Source organism: Lactuca saligna, chromosome 7 (genome assembly GCF_052625555.1).
Source record: "Lactuca saligna cultivar CGN05327 chromosome 7, ASM5262555v1, whole genome shotgun sequence".
Classification (NCBI taxonomy): Eukaryota; Viridiplantae; Streptophyta; class Magnoliopsida; order Asterales; family Asteraceae; genus Lactuca; species Lactuca saligna.
This window is the reverse complement of record NC_136423.1, coordinates 179,089,920-179,117,104: the sequence shown is the minus strand read 5'-3', so window position 1 is coordinate 179,117,104 and position 27,185 is coordinate 179,089,920. Positions and strand designations below refer to the sequence as shown.

Below are 27,185 nucleotides of genomic sequence, written 5' to 3'. Positions count from 1 at the left end.
TTCCCCAAGTTATGAATGTTTGTGTATCCATCGTGTTGTTAGAAAGAAATCCAGAGAGTATCCTTAAGGTTTCGATCAAAAATCGTAAGAACTCGGCGAGTCACCCCGGTGACTCGGCCAGTGGGAAGGAGTTTCAAGGAACTCGGTGAGTAGCCTCAGGTACTCTGCGAGTTAAGGTCAACATGGGCTGTTGACCTTGACTAGGGACTTTGACTTTGATCAGGGGTAAAATGATTAGAATGCCCTCAGTTCAGTATTGATATCTGATTTAGTGTTTATGGAAATTGTAGCCGTGGAATTCCGGAGCAGCAGTCATCCAGCTTCGGATTTAGCATCTCAGCAGTTAGAGTTATGAGGTGAGTTTTCCTTCCAGCATGAACGGGTCTACGGCCACAATGTCGGCCCATTTAGTTAGCAATAGTTTCGTACCTTGGTGTGATCCAGTAGTATGTATGCTTGATGTCTTCGTGATTCATGCATGTTTTGTTGTGTGTAGTATGTCGGGCAAGCCCGATACATAATGTGATTACGCTATATGTTCATGATATGTTATATCCAGTTTATTTTGGACTTCAGTCCGATGCCAGGCGACGCACGATGAAGTGGGAAGGGCCCAAGTTATTCCGGATTTCGGTCCGATTCCGGGCGGGGCCCAAGTAATTCCAGCCTGCGGTCCTTTTCCGGGCAGGGCCCAAGTTATTACGGAGTTCGGTCCGACGCCGGGCGGGGCCCAATATGTGTTTATATGTTTGGTATGGTATGTGGTAGTTTAGGGAAGCTCACCAAGCTTCATCCTTACAGTTTTCAGTTTTGGTTTCAGGTACTTCCGCTAGTAAAGGGAAGAGCTTAGAATGATGGCATTGCACACACCACAGCTTCAGTTTATCCTGGGAGTTCATTTCGGATATTGTCATGTTTGATACAGTGTTGTTTTGATACCGTTACTATGACATTTGAGTTACTCATTTCATAATTTTGTTATATATGATGTTCGAAGATTTGATTTTTAGTAATATTAGAACAAAAAAATTTGGGTCGTATTTTTGGTTTGTTACAAGTTGGTATCAAAGCCTTGGTTTGAGGGATTCAATCATACTTTCGAGTGTATCTGAATTCAAACTAAGGAAATGCTAAAAGGCTTTCAAAAAGAAAAATGTTTTCAAAAGAAATTAAAAAAAAAACAAAAAAAACAAAAAAAAAACTTTAAGGAAAAGATTTTGAGAAAGAGAAAAGGGTGTGATGCATGAGATCATCCGAGCTCATGTAAGTACTCCCAAATTACCCATACGAGTTTACATTATGATTATCAATTTCAGTTTCAGTAGAACAGCATGCTAGAATAGGACTAAGGATCTAGGGATGATGCCTTATATGCCTGCTATATGTGTTTCAGCTTTATGAGAATTGCATGCTTGTATTGGGTAGACATTAGTAGGATAGCCTGTTTAGGTTATGCCTGATATTATGAGCTTAGCATTGTATGATAGTACAGTTTCTTATTATGAGAATAGAGTTGCTTGATTAGTTTCTTGTATCCGAATGCTACTTGCTTTGTGCGTTCTGGGACTCCGAGTGATGGGGGTTAGCCATTAGGTGAATACGTCACATCACATGTGATCAGGGTTGAATAATCTCAGAGTGCTAGATTTGGCCCTACTGCGCAGCTCTTATTTGAGTCCAACCGTTGTAGGAATGAGTCTTTTACTCGAAGGATTATCTGAGCCTCGTCACATGTGATGGTATTCAAGTGATGACTAATTGGCATTACAAGGAGGCCTTCAACAGCTGAGTACTGGTCTTTGTTGAGTCATAGATTTCCCTATGGCAAGCCTAGGATGAGAGTAACAGAGATCAGTAGCAGTAGTAGTGACTTGGTGGAGTTGAGGCGGTGCTTGAGGAAAGTACGGGTAGACGTGGAAGGATTATGGGCCCGTACTACTGAAAGCAGAGGATCCGTACTCGAATCAAGGAAGGCCAAGGCGAGACCAGGAAACATGTGGTAGTAGCGATCCCTCGATATATATCAGTGTTTCTGACGTTTACCATGATGTGTTTTCAGAATGGTGGTTCTATGCCCTAGACCAGTAGGCTACAATTCAGGTGCCGGGGAGGGATCAGGATCAGGCTCGGGGGGGCGAGCATTTGGATGAGCAGACTAGTGAGTTTTTCACTTCAGAGGTTACCTGTATCATACTTGAGCAGACTCCTGTGATCTTTGGTTCGATCAAGGAGGGTATTTTAGAGTTGATGGAAGAGAAGTTGAGCACGTTTCGTGTCGAGGTGGCGACTATGATGGGATCGCACGCACTCATCTTCAGGGAGTTCAGAGCTTGTGGAGCTCCAAACTATCATGGGGCGCGAGACCCCATTGCGAGTACTAGATGGTTGGCAGATGTTGCTAACGCGTTCCGCACCAGCAGATGTCCCGAGGGGGACAAGGTCAGACTAGCATCCTGTCTTCTGAAGGAAATGGCACGCGACTGGTGGGAGGAGGTCGGGCGTGTCATCGGGGATGACGTAGCACTTGATGCTATGATTTCGGTTGATTTTACCACCAGGTTCAGAGCCAAGTTTGCACCGGTTATTGAGGTGCAACAGTTAGCCAGGGAGTTTCAGGATCTTACTCAGACTATAGAGACAATGGCAGAGATTACCGCAAAGTTCAGGGAGAGGGCCCTTCTTGTTCCTCAGTATGCAACTGATGAGGAGATGAAAAAGGCTCGTAATCATGAGATGTTGCAGAGTGATATCCGCCAGTTTGTGAGCCGGTCTAGCTGTAAAACGTTGGATGATACGATTGCGAGGGCTCGTGAGGTGACTACAGGTGCAGGGAGTTCGGGAAAAAGGCTCAAGGTGTCAGATCATAGGTCTAGGGGGCAGCAGAGACACAGTCGGTGTGGCAAGTGTGGGATAGTATACGATGGGGTGTGCAAAGCAGGGAGTCCCGGCTGCTTTAAGTGCGGCCGGACTGGGCATATGAGCAGAGACTGTACAGCTACTACTACCACCACCACAGCATCAAATTTGATTTGCTTTCATTGCAATCAGAGGGGACATAAAAAGTCCCAATGTCCGAGCTTAGCCGCAGCAGGGAAGGTGTCAGCACCTACACCTTCTACTTTGAGGATTACAGACGGTCGTCAAAGTCGGGCCAAGGCGCCAGTGGCGAAGAGTAGAGCTTTTCAGATGACAGCAAAGGAGGCACGAGCGACTCCTGACGTGGTGATGGGTATGTAATTCCTTTTATCTCTGCATTTATTATTGAATGTTTCTAATGTTATATATATTTACGTATAGGGTCGTTCTTAGTGAACGACATTTCAGCTACATTATTGTTTGATTCGAGGGCTACCCGATCGTTTGTTTCGGTTGCGCTTATCAAGAGGTTTAGCAGAGCTCCGGGGGAGCTGGATTGTCCACTTGAGGTTGAGATGGCTGATGATAGGACCCTCATGGTCGCGAGAGTACATAAATCGTGTTCACTCCAGTTATTTGATGAGCAGTTTTCAATGGATTTGGTTCCCAATGGAGTGGTGATTGATTGTGAGCTACAGCTAGTGAGGGTCCGCACCCCAAATGAGGGTCCGCACCCCAAGTGGGGGAGAGTTAGTGATTCAGGGCGAGAGGCCACAGTGCGGACCGAATCTTTGCTCAGCAGTGAGAGCGAGGCGCAACTTTCAGTAAGGGTGAGCAGGGTTCGTCGCCTACGTTCTAGATGCCCGGGAGAAGGGCAAGGCGACAGTCGACGATATACCGATAGTACGATACTACCCGGACGTATTTCCGGAGGATTTTCCTGGGATACCTCTGGAGAGACAAGTTGAGTTTAGGATTTACCTAGTCCCTAGTCTGGCTCTGATAGCCAAGGCATCGTATTGGTTGGCTCCTTCACAGATGCAGGAGTTGTCTACATAGCTACAGGAGCTGCTAGACAAGGGTTTCATTAGACCGAGTAGTTCACCATGTGGATCCCCGATCCTGTTTGTGAAGAAGAATGATAGGTCGCACCGTATGTGCATTAATTACCGAGAATTGAATAAGGTAACGATGAAGAACCGTTACCCACTTCCGAGGATAGATGACTTGTTCGATCAGCTTCAGGGAGCATCTTGGTTTTCCAAGATTGATCTGCGCTCTGGTTATCATCAAATGCAGGTCAAGGGTAAGGATGTTCAGAAGACAGCTTTTAAGACCCGTTATGGTCATTATGAGTTTATGGTGATGCCGTTTGGGCTCACCAACACTCCATCCGTGTTCATGGACCTCATGAACTGCGTATGCATACCCATGCTGGATCGGTCTGTGATAGTATTCATTGATGACATCTTGGTTTACTCCAAGACTCAGGAGCAGCATGAGGAGCACCTGGGATAGGTGCTATAGACGCTGAGGAGGGAGGGACTTTTTGCGAAGTTCTCCAAGTGCGAGTTCTGGTTGCGCGAGGTGTAATTCCTTGGTCACCTCGTCAACCAGAAGGGTATTCTAGTAGATCTGGCCAAGATCAAGGTCGTGATGCAATGGGAAGTCCCGAGGTCTCCATCAGAGATTCGGAGCTTCCTGGGATTGGCAGGGTACTATAGGAGATTCATCCAAGATTTCTCCAAGACAGCAGTTCCACTCACTTGACTGACAAAGAAGTCGGTGGTGTTTCGTTGGGGGGCTGAGCAACAGACGGCATTCGAGACCCTCATGTGGAGGTTGTGCGAGGTGCCGATTTTTACCCTGTCGGAGGGTGTAAAGGATTTTGTAGTCTACTTTGATGCCTCAGTCACAGGTATGGGAGCAGTGTTGATGCGATGGGGGCATGTGGTAGCTTATGCCTCTAGATAGTTGAAGCCTCACGAGGCTAACTACCCAACACACGATTTAGAGCTGGGGGCAGTGGTGTTTGCCCTCAAATTTTGGCGACATTACCTCTATGGGGTCCGTTGTACCATTTACACGGATCACAAGAGTCTGAGGTACTTCATGGACCAGCCAAATTTAAACATGAGGCAGCATTGATGGTTAGATGTAGTGAAGGACTACGACTGTGAGATCCTTTATCATCCGGGAAAGGCCAACGTTGTGGCCGACACCGTGAGCCGCAAGGCGATGGCGGCACCGATTATAGATATATGTCTGAGGATGACAGTGATTACGCCACTATTAGCGCAGATTAGAGAGGCTCATCTCGAGGGCCTCAAGGAGGAGAGATAGAAGTTTGAGTGGATCATGGATCGAGTAGCTTCCTTTGATTATGACAGTCGAGGATTGATGACTCTTCATACGAGAGTTTGGGTACCATACTAGGGCGGAGTGCGGCGGGTGTTGATGGACGAGGCCCATAAGTCTCGATTTTCCATCCACCCAGGGGCAATGAAGATGTATAGAGATCTTCGATCTGACTATTGGTGGCCCTGCATGAAGCGGGATATCGCTTGGTATGTGGAGAGATGCCTGACCTGCATGAAGGTTAAGGAAGAGCACCAGAGACCCCACAGAAAGATGCAGCTGTTAGACATTTCCGTATGAAAATGGGAGGACATCACTATGGATTTTATCACTAAGCTTCCCAGGACTGCACGTGGGGTGGATTCCATTTTGGTTATTATGGATCAGTTGACGAAGAGTGCCCATTTTATACCGATCCAGGAGAGCATATCGGCTAAGAAGCAAGCCAATATCTATGTGCGCGAGATAGTGGCACGACATGGAGTGCCTGTTTCGGTAGTGTCGGACCAAGACGTCCGTTTTACTTTCAGATTCTGGAAGCGGTTTCACGACGAGATGGGTACTCGTCTCCATTTCAGTACCGCGTTCCACCCATAGACGGACGGGCAGAGCGAGCGGATGATTCAAACTCTCGAGGACATGCTTCGGGCATGTGTTTAAGATTTTGGTGGTAGTTGGGATACGTATCTTCTGTTAGCGGAATTTTCATATTACAACAGTTACCACGCCAACATTGACCACCTTCCCTTCAAGATGATCTACGCGAAGAAGTGTAGGACCCCGATTTGTTGGGGCGAGGTCGGTCAGCGAGTCATCAGGAGCACTGAAGTGGTGCTCAAGACCACAGAATTGATCCAGCAAGTTTGCAGTAGACTGCAGACTGTGCAGAGTAGGCAGAAGAGTTACGCCGACAGGAGGCGTTCGGACTTGGAATTTCAAGTGGGAGTTATGGTCCTCCTAAAGGTATCACCCTGGGAGGGTGTTATCAGGTTCTGGAAGAGGGGCAAGTTGGACCCCAGGTTCATTGGTCCTTTTAGGGATTTGGCCCGGGTGGGTCGGGTTGCTTATCGGTTGGATCTTCCAGTAGAGCTTGGCCAGATCCACAACACCTTCCATGTTTCTCAGTTGAGGAAGTGTTTGGTGGACGAGTCAGCGATTGTACCCTTAGAGGATATTCAGGTTGACAGCAGCTTGTATTATATCGAGAGACTAGTTGCGATGCTAGATCGAAAGATGAAGGCCTTGAGGAACAAGGTGGTTCGGTTGGTAAAGGTGCAAAGGCAACACCGAAAGGGTTCAGAGTGGACGTGGGAGACCGAAGAAGACATGAAGGAGCACTATCCAGAGTTGTTTTTAGTTTCAGCAGCAGCAGACGAAGTCTAAGATAAGTAGGGGTGAATTGTAATTCCCCGATCCTCAGGTATGGTTTAAATAAGATTTATTGGGTTAAGGCCAACTCGACGAGTTGGTTGCCCTACTCGTCGAGTAGCAACGGGGTGGGATCGTGTGATAAGTGACCTACTCGACGAGTCCATATTGGGACTCGACGAGTAGGAGCTGGCAGATAAAACCCTAAATCTCGGGGTTTTAAACCCTATTTAAAGGAACCTCAGCTTCCTTTGGGCCTCTTTACAGTCTAGAAAGCTCTTGTGAGACCCTAATCCATGTGTGTGTGCCCTTTTTGTGAGTTGAAGCTTGAAAAGAGGATTTTTGGAGGGAGAAGGCTTGGAAGAGAAGGAGATTAGAGCAAGTGGAGTGTGGGAATCAACACTTATCTTAGTTATCATCCTCTATAGGTACCCAAATCGCCATTTCCTTGTAGATCTCTTCAATAGGTTGAGTTCTATGGTTTCTTTTATGGAATGTTAAGTTGATAACATGAGCTATGGGCTAGATCTGAAGTTGTAACTTCAGATCTAGACTCTCCTTGGATTCTAGATGCATAAAGTTGCAGTCCTGGTCATGATTGAAGTCCCTCTTGAGCATGAAGCCCCATGAAGAACTTAAATTAGGCATTTATAGCCTTTATAGCCATGCATGCACGTAACGCTTGCAACTTTACGTGAAAAGCATGCCCTAGAAGCTTGGATCTGTGATTTGGAGCTGCTGCACGGCTCAAAACATGTATGTATCGAAAAATAACTGAATGGACTCGGCGAGTCGCAAGGTTGACTCGACGAGTCATATGAAGATAGTCGTGGACTCGACGAGTAGGATGAGTAACTCGGCGAGTCCGATGAAGATTGTTAAAGACTCGACGAGTTGTATGAACCACTCGGCGATTCGGATGAGTTTTCCTCAAGTTATTAATGTGTGTGTATCTGTCGTGTTGTTAAAAAGAAACCTGGCGAGTAACCTTAAGGTTTCGATCGAAAATTGTAAGAACTCGGCGAGTCACCCTGGTGACTCGGCAAGTGGGAAGGAGTTTCAAGGAACTCGGCGAGTAGCCTTGGGTACTCGGCGAGTTAAGGTCAACATGGGCTATTGACCTTGACTATGGACTTTGACTTTGATCAGGGGTAAAATGGTCATTATGCCCTCAGTTCAGTATTGATATCTGATTTAATGTTTATGGAAATTGTAGTCGTGGAATTCCGGAGCAGCAGTCATCCAGCTTCGGATTTAACATCTCAGCAGTTAGAGTTACGAGGTGAGTTTTCCTTCCAGTAGGAACGGGTTTACGGCCACAATGTCGGCCCGTTTAGTTAGCAGTAGTTCTAGACCTTGGTCTGAAGCAGTAGTACATATGATTGATGTCTTCGTGATTCATGCATGTTTTGTTATGTGTAGTATGTCGGTCAAGCCCGATACAAAATGTAATTAAACTATATGTTCATGATATGTTATATCCAGTTTACTCCGGACTTTGGTCCGATGCCGGGCGGGGCCCAAGTTATTCCGGATTTCGGTCTAATGTCGGGCGGGGCCCGATGAAGTGTGCGGGGCCCAAGTTTATACATGTACGCTTGTATATGGACCTTTTTGGTCAATGCTATGCCAGCACAAGTTCTTTTTGATTCAGGAGCTACCCGATCATTTATGCCTCTTGCGCTTAGCAAGAAGTTTAGGGATGCTCCGGGGACGTTGGGTTCCCCGCTGGAGGTTGAGATTGCGGATGACCTCACCGTGAGTGTTGCGAGAGTATATCAGGATTGTATCATGAATGGGTTTGGGGAGAGGTTCCGTGTTGATATGGTTCAGATACCATTGCGAGGGTTGAAGGTGATCGTCGGTATGGACTGGTTGGGGGCCCAATGAGGCCATTATAGATTGCAAGCAAAAACTGGTGAGAGTTCGAACCCCAAGTGGGGGAGAACTGGTCATTCATAGGGAGAGGATCTCGCAGGGGCTAACCCTTTGTTCATCTACGAGGGATAAGAGACTTCTCCATCAAGGTTGTTCAGGATTTTTGGTATACATTTCAGATACAAGGGCTAAGCCCACGACAGATTTGGGTAGTGTATCGGTTGTACGAGATTTTTGGGATGTCTTTGAGGAGTTTCCAGGAGTGCCGCCGGAGAGGCGGGTAGAGTTTCACATTGATTTGGTGTTGGGTGTTGCTCCGATAGCCAAAGCACTGTACTGGCTAGCCCCACCCGAGATGCAGGAGCTATTTGCAAAGCTTCAGGAGCTGCTAGACCGAGGGTTTATCCATCCGAGCAGCTCCCCGTGGGGAGAACCGATCATGTTCATGAAGAAGAAGGACGGGTCACACAAGATGTGCATCGATTATCAGTAGTTGAACAAGCTAACGGTGAAAAACCGTTATCCGCTTCTGAGGATCGATGATTTGTTCGATCAGCTGCAGGGTGCATCTTGGTTTTCCAAGATTGATACTCGGTCGGGGTACCATCAGATGAGGAATAGGGATGAGAATACACCAAAGATAGCTTTCAGGGTTCGGTATGGTCACTACGAGTTCGTGGTGATGCCATTTGGGCTCACCAATGCCCAGCAACGTTCATAGATCTCATGAACATAGTATATAGGCCGATATTGGATAGGTCTGTAATCATCTTTATTGATGATATCTTCATCTATTATAAGACCAAGGAGCAGCATCTGAGGGAGGTATTGGATACACTGAGGATGGAAAAGATTTATGTCAAGTTCTAAAAGTGTGATTTGTGGTTGCGAGAGGTGCAGTTTTTGGGGAACATCATCAACCAAGAGGGTATTTTCGTTGATCCAACCAAGGTTGAGGCAGTGATGCGGTGGGAAGTATCGAAGAATGCATCTGAGATCCGTAGCTTCTTGGGTGTAGCGGGGTATTATCGGAGATTCATCTAGAACTTCTCCAAGATCACCATACCATTGACCCGTTTGACCAAGAAGAATGTGACTTTCCGGTGCGGCCCGGACTAGCAGTTAGCTTTCGAGACCTTGAGGCAGAGGCTATGTCAGGCCCCGATTCTAGTACTACCTAAGGGGTTGGATGATTTAGTGGTGTATTGTGGTGCATCGATCTCAGGGTTAGGGGTGGTTCTGATGCAGAGTGGGCATGTGATCGTGTATGCCTCGAGACAGTTGAAGCATCATGAGGTGAATTACCCCATTCACGACCTAGAATTGGGGGCAGTGGTGTTTGCTCTTAAAATCTGCAGGCATTACTTGTACGGGGTTTGGTGCACCATCTATACTGACCACAAAAGTTTGAAATATTTGATGGATCAGCAGAACATCAACATGAGACAGAGGACATGGTTGGATGTACTGAAGGATTATGATTGCGAGATCTTGTACCACCCAGGCAAGGCCAAAGTGATGCTTTGAGCCGCAAGGCAGCAAGTGTTCTGATCAGGAACGTTTGTTTAAGGATGAAGGTGATCTCTCCATTATTGTATATGATCAAGGAGGCTCAGGTAGAGGGTTTGAAGAAAGAGAACTGGAAGATAGAGCGGATTCGGGTCTAGATTCCCCTGTTTGTTCGGGATAGTCAAGGTATTCTGACATAGTGTGGCGGGGTATGGGTGCCGGTAATCGGGGGTGTGAGGTAGAAGATATTAGAGGAGGCACACAAATCCAAGTTCTCTATTCACCCGGAGGCCACGAAGATGTACAGAGATCTGAGGCTGAGTTACTAGTGGTCCTACATGAAGCGGGAGATCACCTGGTTTGTGGAGCGGTGCTTGACCTACAGGAAGGTCAAGGCTGAACATCAGTAGCCACATGGAAAGGTTCAACCGCTACCCATTCCTATGTGGAAGTGGGAAGAGATCATCATGGACTTCATCACGAAGTTACCGAGGACAGTGAGGGGTGTTGATGCCATATGGGTCATCATGGACAGAATGGAGAAGAATGCCCATTTTATTCCAATCTCCAAGAGTATTTTTGCTGAGACATTAGCAGATATCTGTGCAGGAGGTGGTGGTCAGGAACAGAGTGCCAGTATTGGTGGTCTCGAACCGTAATGTTCAATTTACAACCAAGTTTTGGTGGAAGTTCCATGAAGAGTTTGGAACTCAGTTACACTTCAGCACTGCATACCACCCCCAGATAAACAGTTAGAATGAGAGGAAGATCCAGACGCTCGGGGATATGCTGCGGGCATGCGTTTTGGATTTCATAGGGAGTTAGGATACATACCTCCCACTATCAAAGTTTTCATATAACAATAGTTATCATGCTAGTATCGACCGACCCCCATTTTAGATGTTGTTTGGTCGAAGGTGTAGGACCCTAGTTTGTTGGGGTGAAGTTGGGCACTGAGTTATGGGAAGAACCGAGGTGGTGCTTAAGACTACCGAGTTGATCCAGCATGTGCATGACAGGCTGCGGGTCGCGCAGAGCCGTCTGAAAAGTTATATTGATCAGCGTTGCTCGGATCTTGAGTTCCAGGTGGGAGACTTCGTCTTGCTGAAAGTGTCATCATGGAAGGGTGCCATTCGGTTCTGGAAGAGAGGCAAGTTAGGGCCCTGATATATTGGCCCGTTCAGGATTACTGTCAGGGTGGGCAAGGCGGCTTACTGTTTGGATCTTTCAGACGAGCTTAGCTAGATTCACAACACCTTCCATGTGTCTTAGCTCTGGAAGTGTGTCAGTAACGATGTTATGGTTATATGACATCCAGATGGATGAGAGCCTGAACTACATTGAGAGTCTCATTACGGTCTTGGATAGGAAGACTAAGGTTCTTTGTAACAAAGAGGTGATGGTGTAATGGCAACACCGGAGGGGCTTGGAATAGACATGGGAGCCGGAGGATGAGATGCGGGAGCACTAACCAGATTTGTTTGCATCTGCAGACTTTGTCCTCAAAGTCTAGTTCAAGTGGGGGAGATTTGCAACGCTTATTTTAGGTATCAATTATTTCTCTAACATTTTAGGGTTTTGGTCGGGGACTTGACGAGTTGGGGAACTCTAACTCGTTGAGTAGGGATCATTTTGGAAGCAGGATGAAGGGTCTACTCAACTAATTGGAAGCCCCCAACTCGACGAGGAGGCGTTGGAAACGAAAACCCTAATTTTTTGAGTTTTGCATCCTATATAAAGAACTTATGGCCCATTTGTGGCCTCCCTCACCGTCTTTACAGCCCAGAGGAACCCTAATTCGAGCCTTGTACCTTCTTGAGTGTGTATGTGAGCCTTGGTGAGTGATTTTGGTGTGGTTGTGAAGGAATTTGGAGCTTGAATAAGTTGGAGCAAAGGGAGAGGTTGTAGATCCGACATCTCCTATGTGTTAGCAACCATTTGGAGGTAAAAAAGTCTTTACCTTGGCTTTCCATTTCTTCGATCTTCCCTTATGCAAGAATACGATCATTTCTAGTGTAAAATGGAGTCACTTTCAGGTTTGAGCTTGTCATAAGGACATGACTTTAGATCTGGACTCCTCATGGCATCTGTGGTGGTAAAGTTGCCATCTTTATTAAGTTATGGCCCTCCCCCTTGCCCTAAACCCCTTATTAAGCTTCATATGAGTGTTTTAACCCCTTGGATCTTGTGCATGAATGTAAAGTTAGCAACTTTATGTGGTATCTTAACCTTAGGGGATTGGATCTCTAGTTTGGGGCTTTGGATTCGACTGGAAAGGACCAAGTATGAAAAGGTTAAAGGAACTAGACGAGTTGCTTAGCCAACTCGACGAGCCGAGTCGAATTTTCCCGCTTTCTAGATCATAGATAAACTTGGCGAGTTAGTTAGGGTTTTTCCTGTTTTTTCTGAGTTCTGAAGGAACTCAATGAGTTGCTAGCTACACTCGACGAGTTGGGTTGACCTTGACTATTAACTTTGACTTTGAATATAGTTGACCAAGTTTGACTTTAAGGGTATTTTTGGTATTTCGGGATTTTGACAAAGCTAGTCACTTGGTGGTTGTAGGCAGTTGAGTTGGAGCTGCGATTTGGGAGTTGATCTTATGAGTTCATCATTTCTTGAGAGGTGAGTCTCCTCACCATACCAAGTAGTCGAAGGAACCAAGGCCTGCCCATTCAGTTAGTTGTGGTGTTTATTGTGGATTCACTACTAATATGATAGTATGCATGAATATGTGAGTGTGCTAGTATTTTATTGACTAGATATGTGAAGACCCCGAGGGAGCTCGTGGCAGTTGGGTATTAGACCATAAGGGGAGCCCATGGCATACCAGGTAAAGACCATGGGGGAGCCCATGGCAAGTAATTAAGACCATGTAGGGGAGCCGATGGCATATAGGTATAAGACCCTGGGGGAGCCCACGGCATCCTGGAGTAAGATCCTAGAAGGAGTCCACGGCATCCTTATATGTTTATATATGTGTGTCATGTAGTATGATAGTTATGTTCTGTTATATGTGGTATGCTTCTTGACTATGTGTCATTTAAATGGAAGACCCCGAGGGGAGTCTGTGGTAGTGGGATATTAGACCATGGGGGAGCCCATGGCATTCCAGGTAAATACTATGGGGGAGCCCATGGCATGTAGGTATAAGACCTTGGGGGGAGCCCACGACATCCCTGAGTAAGACCTTAGAGGTTTTCCACTGCATCCTTATATGTTTGTATGCATGGCTTATGTGGTATATGTAGTTGTTATAGCTTATATGGTTTATGTGATTATGTGGATTGTGTGGGGTATGTTCTGGGGAACTCACTAAGCATTAGCTTACAGTTTGTTGGTTGTTTCAGGTACTTCAGAGCCTAAGGGCAAAGGCCCGGCGTGATGACGCAGCATGCACTCTCATGCGTTTTTGTTGGCATACTCTAATTCTTTTAGATAATTTATTTGATATTATGGATTTTTAAAAACAAATGTGGTTGAAATATTATGTCTTTTGAGAATGATATTGTTAATTAAAAATGAAGAAATTTATTGGAAATTTGGGATGTTACAAGTAAGGAGTTGAATTGCAAAGGAGTATATGTATATACTTGATCAAAGTCTAACCCCAAATGAGAGATTCAAGTACATAGTATCTACGATCCATAAGGATAGTGCAAAGAGGTAGATGTTACCAGTCATATAAAGATGGTCTGGTTGTTATGGAGGGCATCCATCAGAGATTTTGTGTTATAAAAGGGTCATATTGAAACTTGAGGGAAAATTTTATATGGTGGTTGTTAGGGCAACAACTAAATATAGATATGAATGTTGGTTGATCAAGAAGGAGCACAAGTGGAAGATGGAAGTATTATAAATGAGGATGTTGAGGTGGAATTGCGTGTAGAACCCTTTTGGATAAAGTATCAAATGTGGTAGGCTGAAAGACTTTAGGAGTAGCACCAATCTCTACAAATTGAAGTAAGCTAAATTAAGATGGTATGACCATGTTCAAAGGAGGATTTTGATGGCACTAGTTAGGAGGTAAAGTAAGTGGTTGTTGATGAATAAGGGGGAGATGACGCCCAAGAAAGAAGTCGGATTATAATGTGAGCTTAGATATGAAGGAGCTAACTCTTTCCCGAACCATGACTTCGGACAGAGGAGTATTGAGACTTAGTATCAAGATTGAGAGTAGAATAAGACCTTATTGGTTTGGTACCTCCTCATCCTCCTACCCCATTATAATGAGATTTTTAGGATCTGTTGTTGTATGTATGTATCATGCACTTGGACCTAAAGGCCTATAAATATCGACCATGGCTACAACCAAAAAGCTAAATCAGTTGATTTTATTTTAGTGTTGTTTTTTCGAAAAAACTTGGTTTTCCAAACTTCTACAAAACTCGCTTCTATGATGGAAGTTCAAATGAGTTCTATCCAATATCTTTTATATGTTTGTTATGGTTTTCAAACTTAACAACATTGTTTTAAGATGACAACTTTTGGATGGTACTCGAGTGCATGATACCGAAGTAGTTCAAAGGTTCGGCGGCACAACCTATCGCCCGTTTGTTTTCTCATTCGTTGCACGATGATAATTAAGATGTAATGAAAATATTATATAAACCCTATTTAAACTTAACAAACATGTTATTATAAAGGCCTAAAGGGTAGTGTAACTAGGTATTGTGATATAATAAATTAAACTTAAAATATAAATGATATGGATAGAAATTAGTGAATAAGATTCGTAGAAACAAGAGTGAAGACTATTTGTTGGTAGTCTTAATGAGTGTGAGCCACACGCACCCCCACTACCCACCCTTGTATTTGAAAAGATATCTGACCTACTTCATAGACCTAGAATCTAGCACGTGCCCTATCCATCATTTCTGCCCAACCCCCACTTTCTATTTCTCTATTTAACGTCGATGTGAGTTATATTTATACTTAGATAAACGTATGAAATAAGATAAATTCATAAATAAATAAAAATTATAGATTGAACAGGCAATAATGGTTATCTAAAATATATTTAAGACATATTTACTCGATATAACATCCTTTCCATTTTATTACATTTAATGGATATCTCCAACTAATATATGTTTCAAAAAAAAAAAGGAAAAAATAAATTATATTTAGTGGGGATTTCTATCAAAGAATTCATAAAAGATTGAGGAAGTTTATATGGACCCACAAATCTATCTTTTGGACCATATAAGCAACAAATGGTTTGGTGTTCTCAAGTTTTTCTCTAACTAGAGGTCAAAAATCCACAAAGTGGAGTGATATTTGTCCTCCTAGAACCTGGTTTTTATACATGAAATATTATGGTAAAACAGACTAAAAAACAAAGAGCTTAAGACTTAACTGTATAAAGCTTTAATATCATGAGTTTCTCTGATAGTTCGTCCTATATGCATTTAATCAAAAGTGCACCACATTTAAGTCATATTCTTATCAATTTTATCAGGTAAAAAGTATATCAACACCTAGACTTAAGTTCAAATTTCGATCCCATAATGGAGCTGCTTAGTCAATCAGGCGCAAAAGTAATATTAGACTCCACAACTCAACAATCTCACATTTAGAGTTTGATTAACAAACCAACTGTCTTCCATTGTATGTAAACCCAAAACTAGGTAACCTCCTACCTCTCTCTAGTTCACCTCCTTCTCATCGATCATTTAGAAGGTCAGTTACACAGCTTCAGCTTCTTTGTTAGCATCTTTGTAAATATATATATGTTGGATTCTTTGTACGATGGAAAACATGCATGCCATGTCATATCAATTATAGGCCCCCTTGCCCATTTTATGTGGAAGGGACGTTCTACATACACCCTATGAAACTACAAGGACCTAAGGTGTCAATAACGTAGTTCCAAAAAATGAAAATGAAGAAATTGTAAAGGGCAAAGGAATGACACAACAATAAGAATCTAAAAGGAAACAAAAACATGAAGCAAAAAATCAGAAAACTTTCATTACTTAAGTTATGCCTGACTACTTTACAAAGCATTCAAAAGAACATTGATCAGATAGAAAAAGAGAGTGAGAAATGTAAATTTTATTCCTCCAATGCCCCCACCAACATCACTTCCCCCTTATTTGTGTATCCAATAATGATATCTAGTTTATCAAAAACTATTCATTAATTCATAATCCATACATGATTGCTCAGCAATAAGAAAATACAAATCCACGAGTGAAATTGTAGATTTAAATTCGGGCATAACCTTATTGATCATGGTACTTATTGATACCTTTAATCACTAAATCATAAAAGGGTAAAAGGTAAAAAAATAATAATAATAATAATAATTATAATAAGAATTAATAAACAACAAAAAGATGGCCCCACTAGCTACAAAAACACATGGATTTGGTCAAAGTCTCTAAGTACAACTTATTTGTTCAAGATCTCATAGAACAAAAGAGTCATGTCTTAAGAAGAAACAGTTTAGTGGGCTGCAGAGAGAGATGCCATTGTCTAAATCAAATTAAACAAGAAAGAATTCAAAATAAAAAATAATAATAATACAAAAAAAAAAAAAAAAGATGGATTTTAATCTTTAACATCAGCTTACAAGTAGCTCGTGTAAGATGCATGTTGCCTTGAGAAAGTGAAGTTTGGAATGAGCATCAAATCCAAAGCTGCCAGATTTTGTTCATACATATGCAAACTAAAGTTACCAAATTATTAAACATACACACAAAAGGACAAGCACAAAAATACTAATATTTTATCTTATTAGCGTAATAATTCTACATATTAATACATCCATAATATATTCTTGTCATTCAACAACATAGTACAATTTGAACACTATCTCTTAGCTTTATTTTGATTCGCCCATCTTTATGAAACACATCTATATATATCTGTACAATCAGGTCGGCTTCTAAATGCTTCTCCAACTATTGGGTATTATATTAGTATCATTATTATCATTAGAACCTAGCTATGAAATATTATCCAACTCTTTCAAAACAAAAACAAAAAAAATAAACAAAAGACAAAAAATATTGAGCAAACAAAGGTGAAACCTGCACCACCTATCGGAAAAGTTCACTATGCACTACATGCAGGTGGCGTTTAGACTCAAAGATAAATCAACTTAAAAGTTAATTTCCATACACTACATTAAATGGACAAACTTGTAAGACAATTTTCTATTATCAACAACGATATTTATTTCTTTTACAGGATAAATCTATTCTATTCTCATATGAGGTCCATGTATGTCTTTTACACCATATATTGATAGCAAGTCCATCGTTTCACCTTTTCTGTTACATTTCAAAGATGTACTACTTGTGTCACATTAGCTTTTCATTTAACAAAGCTTATTATCACAAACTTGCTCCAATTGTTAAATTTTTCAATTTCTTTTAGGAATTTACTAATATTATATCTTTATATTTCTTATATGTTAACATTAAATAAGAAATAAAAACAATAAAATACTATATGGTTGTAGTGGTTTTTTAATCTTTGATATCTGTGTAATTTTGAAATTTTTGACAATTTCTTTTTAATAATATAAATTTATGAATTGTTTTTATTTTTATTGTATATTTGATTAAATAGATTAACTATTTAATTATATATATATATATATATATATATATATATATATATATATATATATATATATATATATATATTGGAAAGAGAACTTCCCTAGCGAGTGTTACGGGCCAGCTTTCACTCACTGACTAATCCCCCACTGGCCACTACAAACATGAGGTTATGTCTCATGCACTGGTGTCACTACAGACGAACATATATGATCACAATGGTTGAGTAGCTAGAATTTGAACATGGATGATGTTCACCATACCTTTTGTATGTTTTACCAAGTTATCACATAAAAACCAAAATGAACAAAACATATAAGAGAATTAAATGTTTTTAAATGTAATAGCCAAAATTAACAAAATATATAAGCGAATAAGGGGCTTTTTGATATTTGTTGGTTGAGTGAGTGTCTGCTGATTGAGTCAATGGTATATAATTCAATATTTTTAAATGTAAAAGCCAAAATGAACAAAACATACAAGAGAAAATGGGCTTTTTAATATGTGTTGGTTTATTGAGTGTCTATTGATTGAATCAATGTTTGATAGAACCACACCTAATAAGAGGTATATCAAATGTTATAAGATAATGTTTCTAATTATGATATCAAACAATCTGACCTAATGAAACTTAGTTCTTACAAAGCCTCTTGTGAGACCTCTGGAAAAAGCGTGTGAAACACCCTCTCTAAGAGCATCTCCATCCCACTCCCATTTTCCATAATTTCTTCCATTTCTTCTCCTATTCCCCTCCAACCCTACCCCATTTATTTCCCCATTTTAGGGGAAATGAATAGTATAACACCAAATATGGTGTTATACTATTCATTTCCCCCAAAATGGGGATGAACTTTGAGTTGTCGGTTTTAGTCCATCGTTTTATATTTTTATACATTTTTGGTTTTTTTACCTACTAATTATTTTTTAAATGTAATATTTAATACTTATAATATTGTGTTATATATTAAATTATATTAATTAATTATAAATATAAATTTTTCTTTTTGTTTATCAAATTCATATTAAAATTTAAATACATATTGGATTTTTTAAAACACAATTACGTATTTTATAAAAGCTTATAATTACGTATTATAAATATAATATTATTTATTTAATATTATTGACATGAAAAAATATAGACTATATATTTGTTAAAATCAAATTAGTAGAAGGGGTGTATTTGATAATTTATATAAGTTAAAATGATGGAATATACTTTTTTGAGGGTAAAAATAAGGTAAAAAATGGAATAGGATTGGAAATAAAATACTATTTACCCCATTTATTACTTCATTTTTAAGGGAAAAAATGGAAGTAGATTGAAGATTATCTAAGTGGTTGGAATCTATATCCCACCATATTTAATTTTTTAGACGTAACAAAACAAATCCATTTTTTGTGCTAATACATCTCACCTTGTTCCACATTTTTAGGTTGAACGAAACTGTAATTTTTTCCAATTGATATCAACTTGGATAGGAAAAGGCTTGTAAAATGAGCAACAAAGAGCCTTAATAGTTTATAAAAGTAGATTAAATTTCATTGACTGAAATTTCAGGTCTTATAGTTTATAAAAGTAGATTAAATTTATCGTTCAAATAAAATTTAAAAATAAATAAATAAACCATCAAACACAATATTAAAAACTACAGTCTTCCCATCATAAAATGAGCAACAAAGAGACCCTTAATAGTTAGTACACAAATCCAGGTAACTAATGATATTATATAATGTTAACAAGGCACTAGCTAAGAATCATTGTTAGTCATACATATCGTACACCAATCATACTTGGGACTTTTTCACCTTTATTCTACTTTAAATCCTAATCCCCTTTTTCTAATTCCTTCTTCTATACACTAATTAAGTTAATTCAAGGGATATTCTAACCACAGTTATAGATATAATCAACAAAGATTCGAAGAGATGAAAAAACAGAAGACGAATTGAATAGAATGATAGATGATGGAAAATTACTATGCAATAAACAGTAAAAGTAAAATAAATAAATAAATAAATAACTTGCTTTGGAAAACAATATATATTTTTCTAAAATGCAATAGAATACAATTATTCCATTTGAAGCAACACGATCAGTTCAAAGATTGTAACTCAGAGAATATCTCATCAGATCTTAATATTAAAAAAAAAGTCATCAAAATCAGATGGGGCTCACAATATACGAGTGATGAGGGATAACTTAGCATCTCTTTTTGGGTAAAAACATCAGATATTATTGCGCATACGACTAAAAGAAAAAAAAAAGAAAGAAAGAAAGAAAAAGACAAGATAATAATGATGCATGAATATACACACAAAATGTTTTTCTTACCTTATGCATTAGCATATATATAGGCAAAAATGTCAAGCTTATTTAATAATACATATATGTGGAATAATATTTTTATTGTTTGTTGCGATTTAGTAGACCTTGAAATGATAGATAAAGATCTTTATTATCAATCCCAAATATTTCTTCTGCTTTCCTTAAAGTCTCCTGAAAAGACAAAGTGGAATGTAAAGGGTACTTTCGGAAAAAGAGATCAATTAATTTGGAAATAGAATTAGTTTTTTACTTTCTCTTTTTTACTCACCTCGCGAGATTGCTTTTGAGCATTCAACTCCTTTATGTTTGCTAAGAAAGCACTGAATTGCTCATAAGATAGTCGACTCCTGCATAGAGATATTCACCGTTTGTTAGTGAACTCCCACATGAAAAATATCTCACGGTCTTGTTTGTTATGACAATACATGACAGAACAGATTGTACTGTGTTTCGCATGCATTGGACCAGAGAACTGAAACTAAAGTCAATCGGTCAAAATTATCAAAAAAAGGTGAAACAGGACTGACATCAATGAGACAAAAAGTACAATATTTTGTTCCATCAAAAAAGGTGGAAAAAGGACAAGACATTGACTGAACAGGTTGGACTGCATCCGACATGCACTGGACTATACCATGACATGACATGACAGATGTCATCGAGACAAAAATTGAAATCTTTAGTCCCACCAAAAAAGGCAGGACAAGGACTCGCTCTCAATCTCTGTCAGTGTAAAAGACGAAAATACCCCTGTAAAGCTTATCAAGGACTATTTTTAATAATTTTATACTTACCTTGCTTGACGAAAGACCTCCTTTCCATCAATCTTAGGGGCACGGCCTTCAAAAAACAAAGTCATGTAAGATAGATAAAACCAAATCATAATTCAACATCTGTAAGAATTATTTAATTTCATTAAGATCAAAAAAAAAAAAAAAAAAAAAAAATCCTTTCAGACCTGGTAATGGGGGCCCACGAGGAGGAGAGTTTCCAGCTGAAGATTGTTGGCTTGATGAGTACCATGATGACATGGTACCACCACGCCCTTCATATTGAATTTTTGTTGGTGATGTGGCACCAGAAGCAGAATATCTTCGAGGAGACACACTTGCAGAAATTGTCTTTGGAGTTTCAGTTGGAGTCACACGTGAGCTCATATATGGTGTCACAGAAAATCTTTGACCAGTAAGTTTCGAGGCTGTAAATGGAAGGGCATATTTGTCAATTGGTATTACAGTATACAAATTACAAAGAGGCTGTTTCTTTCTTTTCCCATTAAGTGGCTGAATGGGTAATGATGTTTGTTTCAACAAAGTGTATGTGTCTTATACATAAGGTCTGTTTGTTACTTTGTTTCTTTACTAGACTGAATAAATCATTTGGATTAGACCAAATGACCATTTTACCCTTACATTGAGTTGGGAGTATAATGGTCATTTGGTCCAAAAGGACAAAATAGGTAAGGGTTAGTGTCTCGATACATTAAGTCAGGTTTTTTGGTTTAACCCATTAAGTCATGCTGTAAGGGTAAAATAGTCATTTGGTCCAAAATAAAAATAATTTCTGTACCATCATCAGGGATGTTTCCACTGTCTATAGAGCCGCTAAAAGAGTGGTGCTTTCTATAGCCATTTGTCTCCTCTTTAGATGGATAAGCTCTAGGGGCAGATTGGTCATAGGTGCCTATATCCACACTTGTTTTCTGATGATACAAATTATTAAAAGGTTGGTTTAGCAGAAACCAGAGTTTAGTGTCAAATAAGGTCAACATAACTAAGCACATGAAGAAAAAAAAAAAAGATGGTAGAAGAATCTTACAGTTGAATCATTGTCGTTCAATGACTGCATTAACTGTCGCTTGAACGTCTCCAGCTGTTAAAGAAAATCGAAATTTATAATTCTTTTTACAAAAAGAAAATGCTTGAGACTTAGGGTTTTGAGTTTCTATAAGCTCTTACAATGGTGTCAATGATGGATGTCACATAAACCACTAAGCAATCATTTTGATTTATTTGTACAGATAAATTAAAGAGAAATGGAGAAAGAACAGATAAAAGGTGTTAATGAGACATCAAGACTTGATCAACTTATTATGAGGAAGAACATATGTATGGGGATGTTTAAAAAGATAAAAGGTGTTAATGAGATATATAATGTAGTAGATAATGTAGAAGTCTACATGAGAGCAATATATATCCATGAAAAGAGTGCAATGTTTTATCATCTATGAATAATTACTGCAATTAAGTTTTCTGTAACATTTAATCATTTATTGATGCAGTATAAAACCAGTAAATCAATACAAATATCACTAGAAGAAACAGATAGACAACTAAAATTTCATAAGTATAAAAATGTGATTTAGCATAAACACAAAACACCATCACAAAATTCCACTGCCATATCAAAATTGAACTCCATTGCTGAACATTCGCATTCATGAAGATATTCAGACATTGTTCTAGGCAAGGGTATTTAGTTTCCAACTAACTAATTGTTCAAAAAATCGTATTCGATAGAAAATTAGGTAATTGGGATACGAAATTACATTGTAGTGGAAATGAAAATTTGCCATTATAGATAGTAAAAGGGAAGAGAAAGCAAATTTCAAACCTTAGCTAAATCGCGCCCTAATTTCTTAGTAGCCATAGCCAACGAATCTCTCTCCTCCGCAAGCTTCGACTTCGTTCATTAAACAGAAACAAAATGTCAGCCACAACTCCGAACAAAATTACAAGAAACTTAAAAAAGCAACCAATAGGAGTACTAATCTAAAAACAAAAGTACATTATCTTCAAGCGTAATCTGCAACCGCAACTGAACGTTATGACATGTTTGCTGAAGTTCGGAGACTTTATCTTCGAGTTCCATTATAACACGGTCTTTCTCGTTCAACTTATTCCTCAGCCGCCCTGCCTCCGATTCCAGTTTAGAAACGCGAGATGCAAGCGCCATTGAAGTGATCTTCCGAGCAAGATCTAACTGGTCATAGGGATCCGTGGGGATCACCGACAGTATTTCATTGGGTAGGTTAAAATCCGGCCCGCTTGCCGTACTAACTGTGCTGCCGTTCTCCGACATCAACTCTCCGATCAAAACCCTAAAAAAATTTCTCTGATTTTCTCTATCGATGACTTGAATACGACCTAATCGCTGTAAAATATTGACAGCAGCCTGTGCATATTCTGGTACGAATTGAATTAGGTCGCCGTTGAAAGATGCCCAACAACTACTTCGGACAAAACTATGGAGAATATAATATGAATAGTTAACAGAAATGGTCCTCCAACTAGATATTAGTATACATTTTCAGTCCGGTGACTATTTGATTTTTCATGTTCTGGTTCTAAGTGGAAACCCTATAACAAAATGATCCTCCGTTATGTTAATCTTATGAAATTTGCTACGCATGTTACTTTGTAAACAAGCATTGTCATTAAACTAAGTTTCTCAAGCGTTTGTGAGAAATATTTTTGTTCATTATTTTATTTCAACCATAAATCAGTATAAACAACAATAATAAATAGGTCTAAGTGTGACACTTTTCTATTAGATGTTTCATATATAAAGTTTTATGGACAAATGATGTTTTAAATTATTTTGATAAGGTGTAACAAACTTGAAAAATATAAGGAAAATAAATTACGATAGAGTTTACCCGATTAAACTATATCATATTAAGACAACAAAAAATGATTTAAATTGCTTCCATGTTTGAGAAAATAATATGAAAAGAACGTTTATTTCAACCGAAAATACACACAAAAAAAAAAAAAAAAAAACTATAATTAAGATTTTGAAGATTCCATGTTTTCCATGTTGTTGGCACCTATAACATTGGTTTGTATTTTTTTTTCTTTATTAATAACATAGACTTTCCTAAATTTTGTTCTTATATTACATAGGTTTATTTTTATCACATTTTCTTGCATAGTAAAATATGTGAGGCTAAAACTTTAACTGATGAGATTCAAAGTAGTAGTAGGATAACTGAATACCAAAAAATATGTAAGACAACGATGATATATATTCCAATGTTTATCATAATGTAGTAAAACAGAATATCTATTAGAAAATCTTTAGTTTTGCGTATGATAATCACAAGGTTAGATAAATTCATTGGTTAAATTTGATGTGAAATGAAAATTGAATTTGAAGAAAATAAAAACAAAGGCATTATTTTGTGGGTTATAGACCCTTTTTATTTCTAATAATAATAATAATAATAATAATATGGAAATGAAGAAGAAGATCAATATGTCCATGTATCATTACCCTTTTAATATGGTAACAAAATATAACACGTGATTTCTTTAAAAATAAATAAATAAATAAAAGCACATAAATACTAGTGTAGGGTTGGATTGTCTTTATGAAATACAATAGGGACTATTCAAGCAATTTATGTTGATTCCAAATATGCTCTTGAAATTTGGCTTTTTGAATTTCTTTTCTTCCCTCCATTTCGTTAGTCGTATTTAATTGAAAAAATATTCATAATTTCATATATATATATATATAAAAGTTCCGTTGATATTATAAAAAAAATTAAGATATTGAAATTCAACTTCAACTGCATATTTCTCATTTACCTCTAGCGTCATGGCGCACCGGTGTGGCGGGAGAGTTATAATCATAAATTATTATTGAGCATCGTTCATTCCTTTTTCCCCCACCAACCGACTCGACCACTGTCATCTCCGTCATAAAAAATAACATGATCATAAATAATAACAACTCTTAGTTTATATTCATAAACAAACTTAGATGATAGATCTGATAGATCGTTAAACTTTAACTTATTATTCTCTCTCGGCAATTAGAAACACTAACTCCATTTCTCTCTTCAGCAAAAATCCGGTATCCAATTTTCCGGCCACCATTATCCAGTTGTGCGCCACCTATCATCATTGCCGCCTAACACTATGTGACATCCTCAAATTCACGGTCATTTTAAAAATTTTATTTATGCTTATAGTAAACAATGCAAAATAGTAAACAAGCAACAACATCATCCATTACATTAATAGTATAATTTCATAAAAGTGCCTTCTTTAATAGTAATAATACACCAAAAATGAATAATCAAAATAAAAGACGAGTCTTGAAGATGTTTCTTCTTCTCAAAGCCTGGCATCGGTACATGTCTACTGACGACCTGAGAATACAAGTTATTTTGAAAGCGTAGATCAGCATTTAAGCTGATGAGTTCATAAGTATTTAATGTCAGTGTTTGTATAAGTTTGAATGTAAATGTTTGTAAAAGTTTGAATGTAAATGTTTGTAAATATTCAATGTAAATGTTTGTATATGTTTAAAAACCTCTAGAAAATCTCATGTTTCCTACTAGTATAAAAAGTAGTCTTCTGCCAAGACTCGACTGTTTTGAATGTTTGTTTCTCTATAAAAGTTGATGTTTTTCCCTAGTTTATAACTATCTTAACTCGAAAATGGCTTGCATTGGCTTTCAAGTAGAATTGTCACTATATGAAAGTAATGGGAAAAGTAAGTATTCATGGGTCTTCAGAATTGACAACCTGCAATATATATTACCTGAACACATATTTGTTTTATTAAGGTCATAATGTGATAAGTAGTTCCCATACTAAACGTTCTCCCTACAAGAGATTCTGGGAAACAAGAATGACTTCCGCAATGAATTGCTAGGCCGTAGTATCCACATTAAAGTTATATGATCATATATACCCAATTTATTATCACTTTTTGTTTAGAACAATACGTTAGTGATCATTGGTATAGTTAGATCCTGTAGTTGTTTCATGATATAGCATCTTAGTATGTTCTTTCTGTTATAGTATCTTAGTATGTTCTTTCCGTTATAGTATCTTAGTATGTACTTGTATATGATAGTATTCGCTGCTGTAGCATTCTCTGTTTTAGTATTCCCTGTCTAATATTTGTTTTATTAAGGTCATAATGTGATAAGTATTTCCCATACTAAACGTTCTCCCTACAAGAGATTCTAGGAAACAAGAGTGACTTCCGCAACGAATTGCTAGGCCGTAGTATCCACATTAAAGTTATATTATCATGTATACCCAATTTATTGTCACCTTTTGTTTAGAACAATGCGTTAGTGATCATTGGTATAGTTAGATCCTGTAGTTGTTCCATGCTATAACAACTTAGTATGTTCTTTCTATTATAGTATCTTAGTATATTCTTTCCGTTATAGTATCTTAGTATGTACGTGTATATGATAGTATTCTCTGTGTGTACTTGTATATGATAGTATTCTCTGTTATAGTATTCTCTGTCTAATATTTGTTTATGATAGCATTCTCCTAAACTATACATATAATAGCTTACTAGTAATTTCTGTTATAGTATTCTTCTTTGTGGTATTTGAATGATTGACTGGTACTTTTATATCTACATATGTATACATAATATCTAACTAATGTTTAGATGACCTTCGAACAACTAACTGATTACTCTAAGTACACATTCAAACAAGAAAAAGGAAATAAAGTGGGTTAGCAATTCTAATTCCTTTAAACATTACTTACATAACTATACATATATAGGCATGCATTTGATGATATATAAGTTAAAAAGGAAGTTTTGTAAAACCTTCTGAAGAGTTTAATAATAAATATTGAATACTTGATGTCAATTTATAAAACGATTTAAAAGTAGTTTGTTTGATAACACAGTTTGAGATATATGAAATCCTATTGTTTGAAACACAGTTATAAATCACATATGATTGATTAAATAACAAAGAGTATAGCAAAAGATTTATGTTTTTCACACGAGGATAATCGTATGTTTACTTGTATCCCCCCCCCCCCCCCCCCCTTAAAAGTGTATAAAACCATTTACAAAGTATTTGAAAACATAGTTGTAGGGGTATGAACTCATTTGATAAGTGGTAAATCAAGCAGCGTTTCGTTTCTAAGAAGGATCGTTCTTAACGTAACCGCGAGTCTTGGGTGAAGAAACGAGCTTCACGCGGAGTACTTCGATTGGAAAGAAGTTAGTTTCTCGGGAGCTTCGGAGCGTTGGGACTCGCATCGTGTGTGAGAGGTGTTACCGAGGCTTTGGGGTAGTTTAGAAGGTTTTAATAGCGTGTAGAAGTAGGAGAAAGGATGGAAATGAGCAGCCAAACTCGGAAGGCTTCGATTTCTATTTATAGACAAGATTTCAACTCTCTCATCGTGAGTTTGGTCCCCCGTCGCTCATGACATGCGTCACTCGTCAACTTGCTCTGGAAGGGCCATTCAGACTGCTCACGTTGTGAGTTTTAAGGCTCACGTCGTGAGTCTTATACGTAGACTTGACTTCTACATTCT

General features: G+C 38.8%; 1 protein-coding gene across 1 annotated transcript; it reads right to left on the bottom strand.

The window, feature by feature from the left end:
* Positions 1-19,852: 19,852 nt before the first annotated feature.
* On the bottom strand, positions 19,853-23,096 carry LOC145006498 (uncharacterized protein At4g15545-like). The gene is made up of 8 exons (XM_078965589.1): positions 22,657-23,096; positions 22,483-22,551; positions 21,688-21,741; positions 21,439-21,571; positions 20,828-21,067; positions 20,664-20,709; positions 20,138-20,216; positions 19,853-20,040 (listed from the first exon to the last, which is right to left on the bottom strand). The coding sequence occupies exons 1-8, from the start codon at positions 22,948-22,950 to the stop codon at positions 19,948-19,950; spliced, it is 1,008 nt and encodes a 335-aa protein (XP_078821715.1). The 5' UTR covers positions 22,951-23,096; the 3' UTR covers positions 19,853-19,947.
* Between the last annotated feature and the right edge of the window lie 4,089 nt (positions 23,097-27,185).

Coding starts and splice junctions, on each gene's coding strand:
- LOC145006498 (XM_078965589.1), bottom strand. CDS start 22,950: ATGTCGGAGAACGGCAGCACAGTTAGTACGGCAAGCGGGCCGGATTTT. Junction 21,742..22,482: donor TAGGGCGCGATTTAGCTAAG/GTTTGAAATTTG, acceptor TTTCTTTAACAG/CTGGAGACGTTCAAGCGACA. Junction 20,710..20,827: donor TCGTGGGCCCCCATTACCAG/GTCTGAAAGGAT, acceptor TGTTTTTTGAAG/GCCGTGCCCCTAAGATTGAT.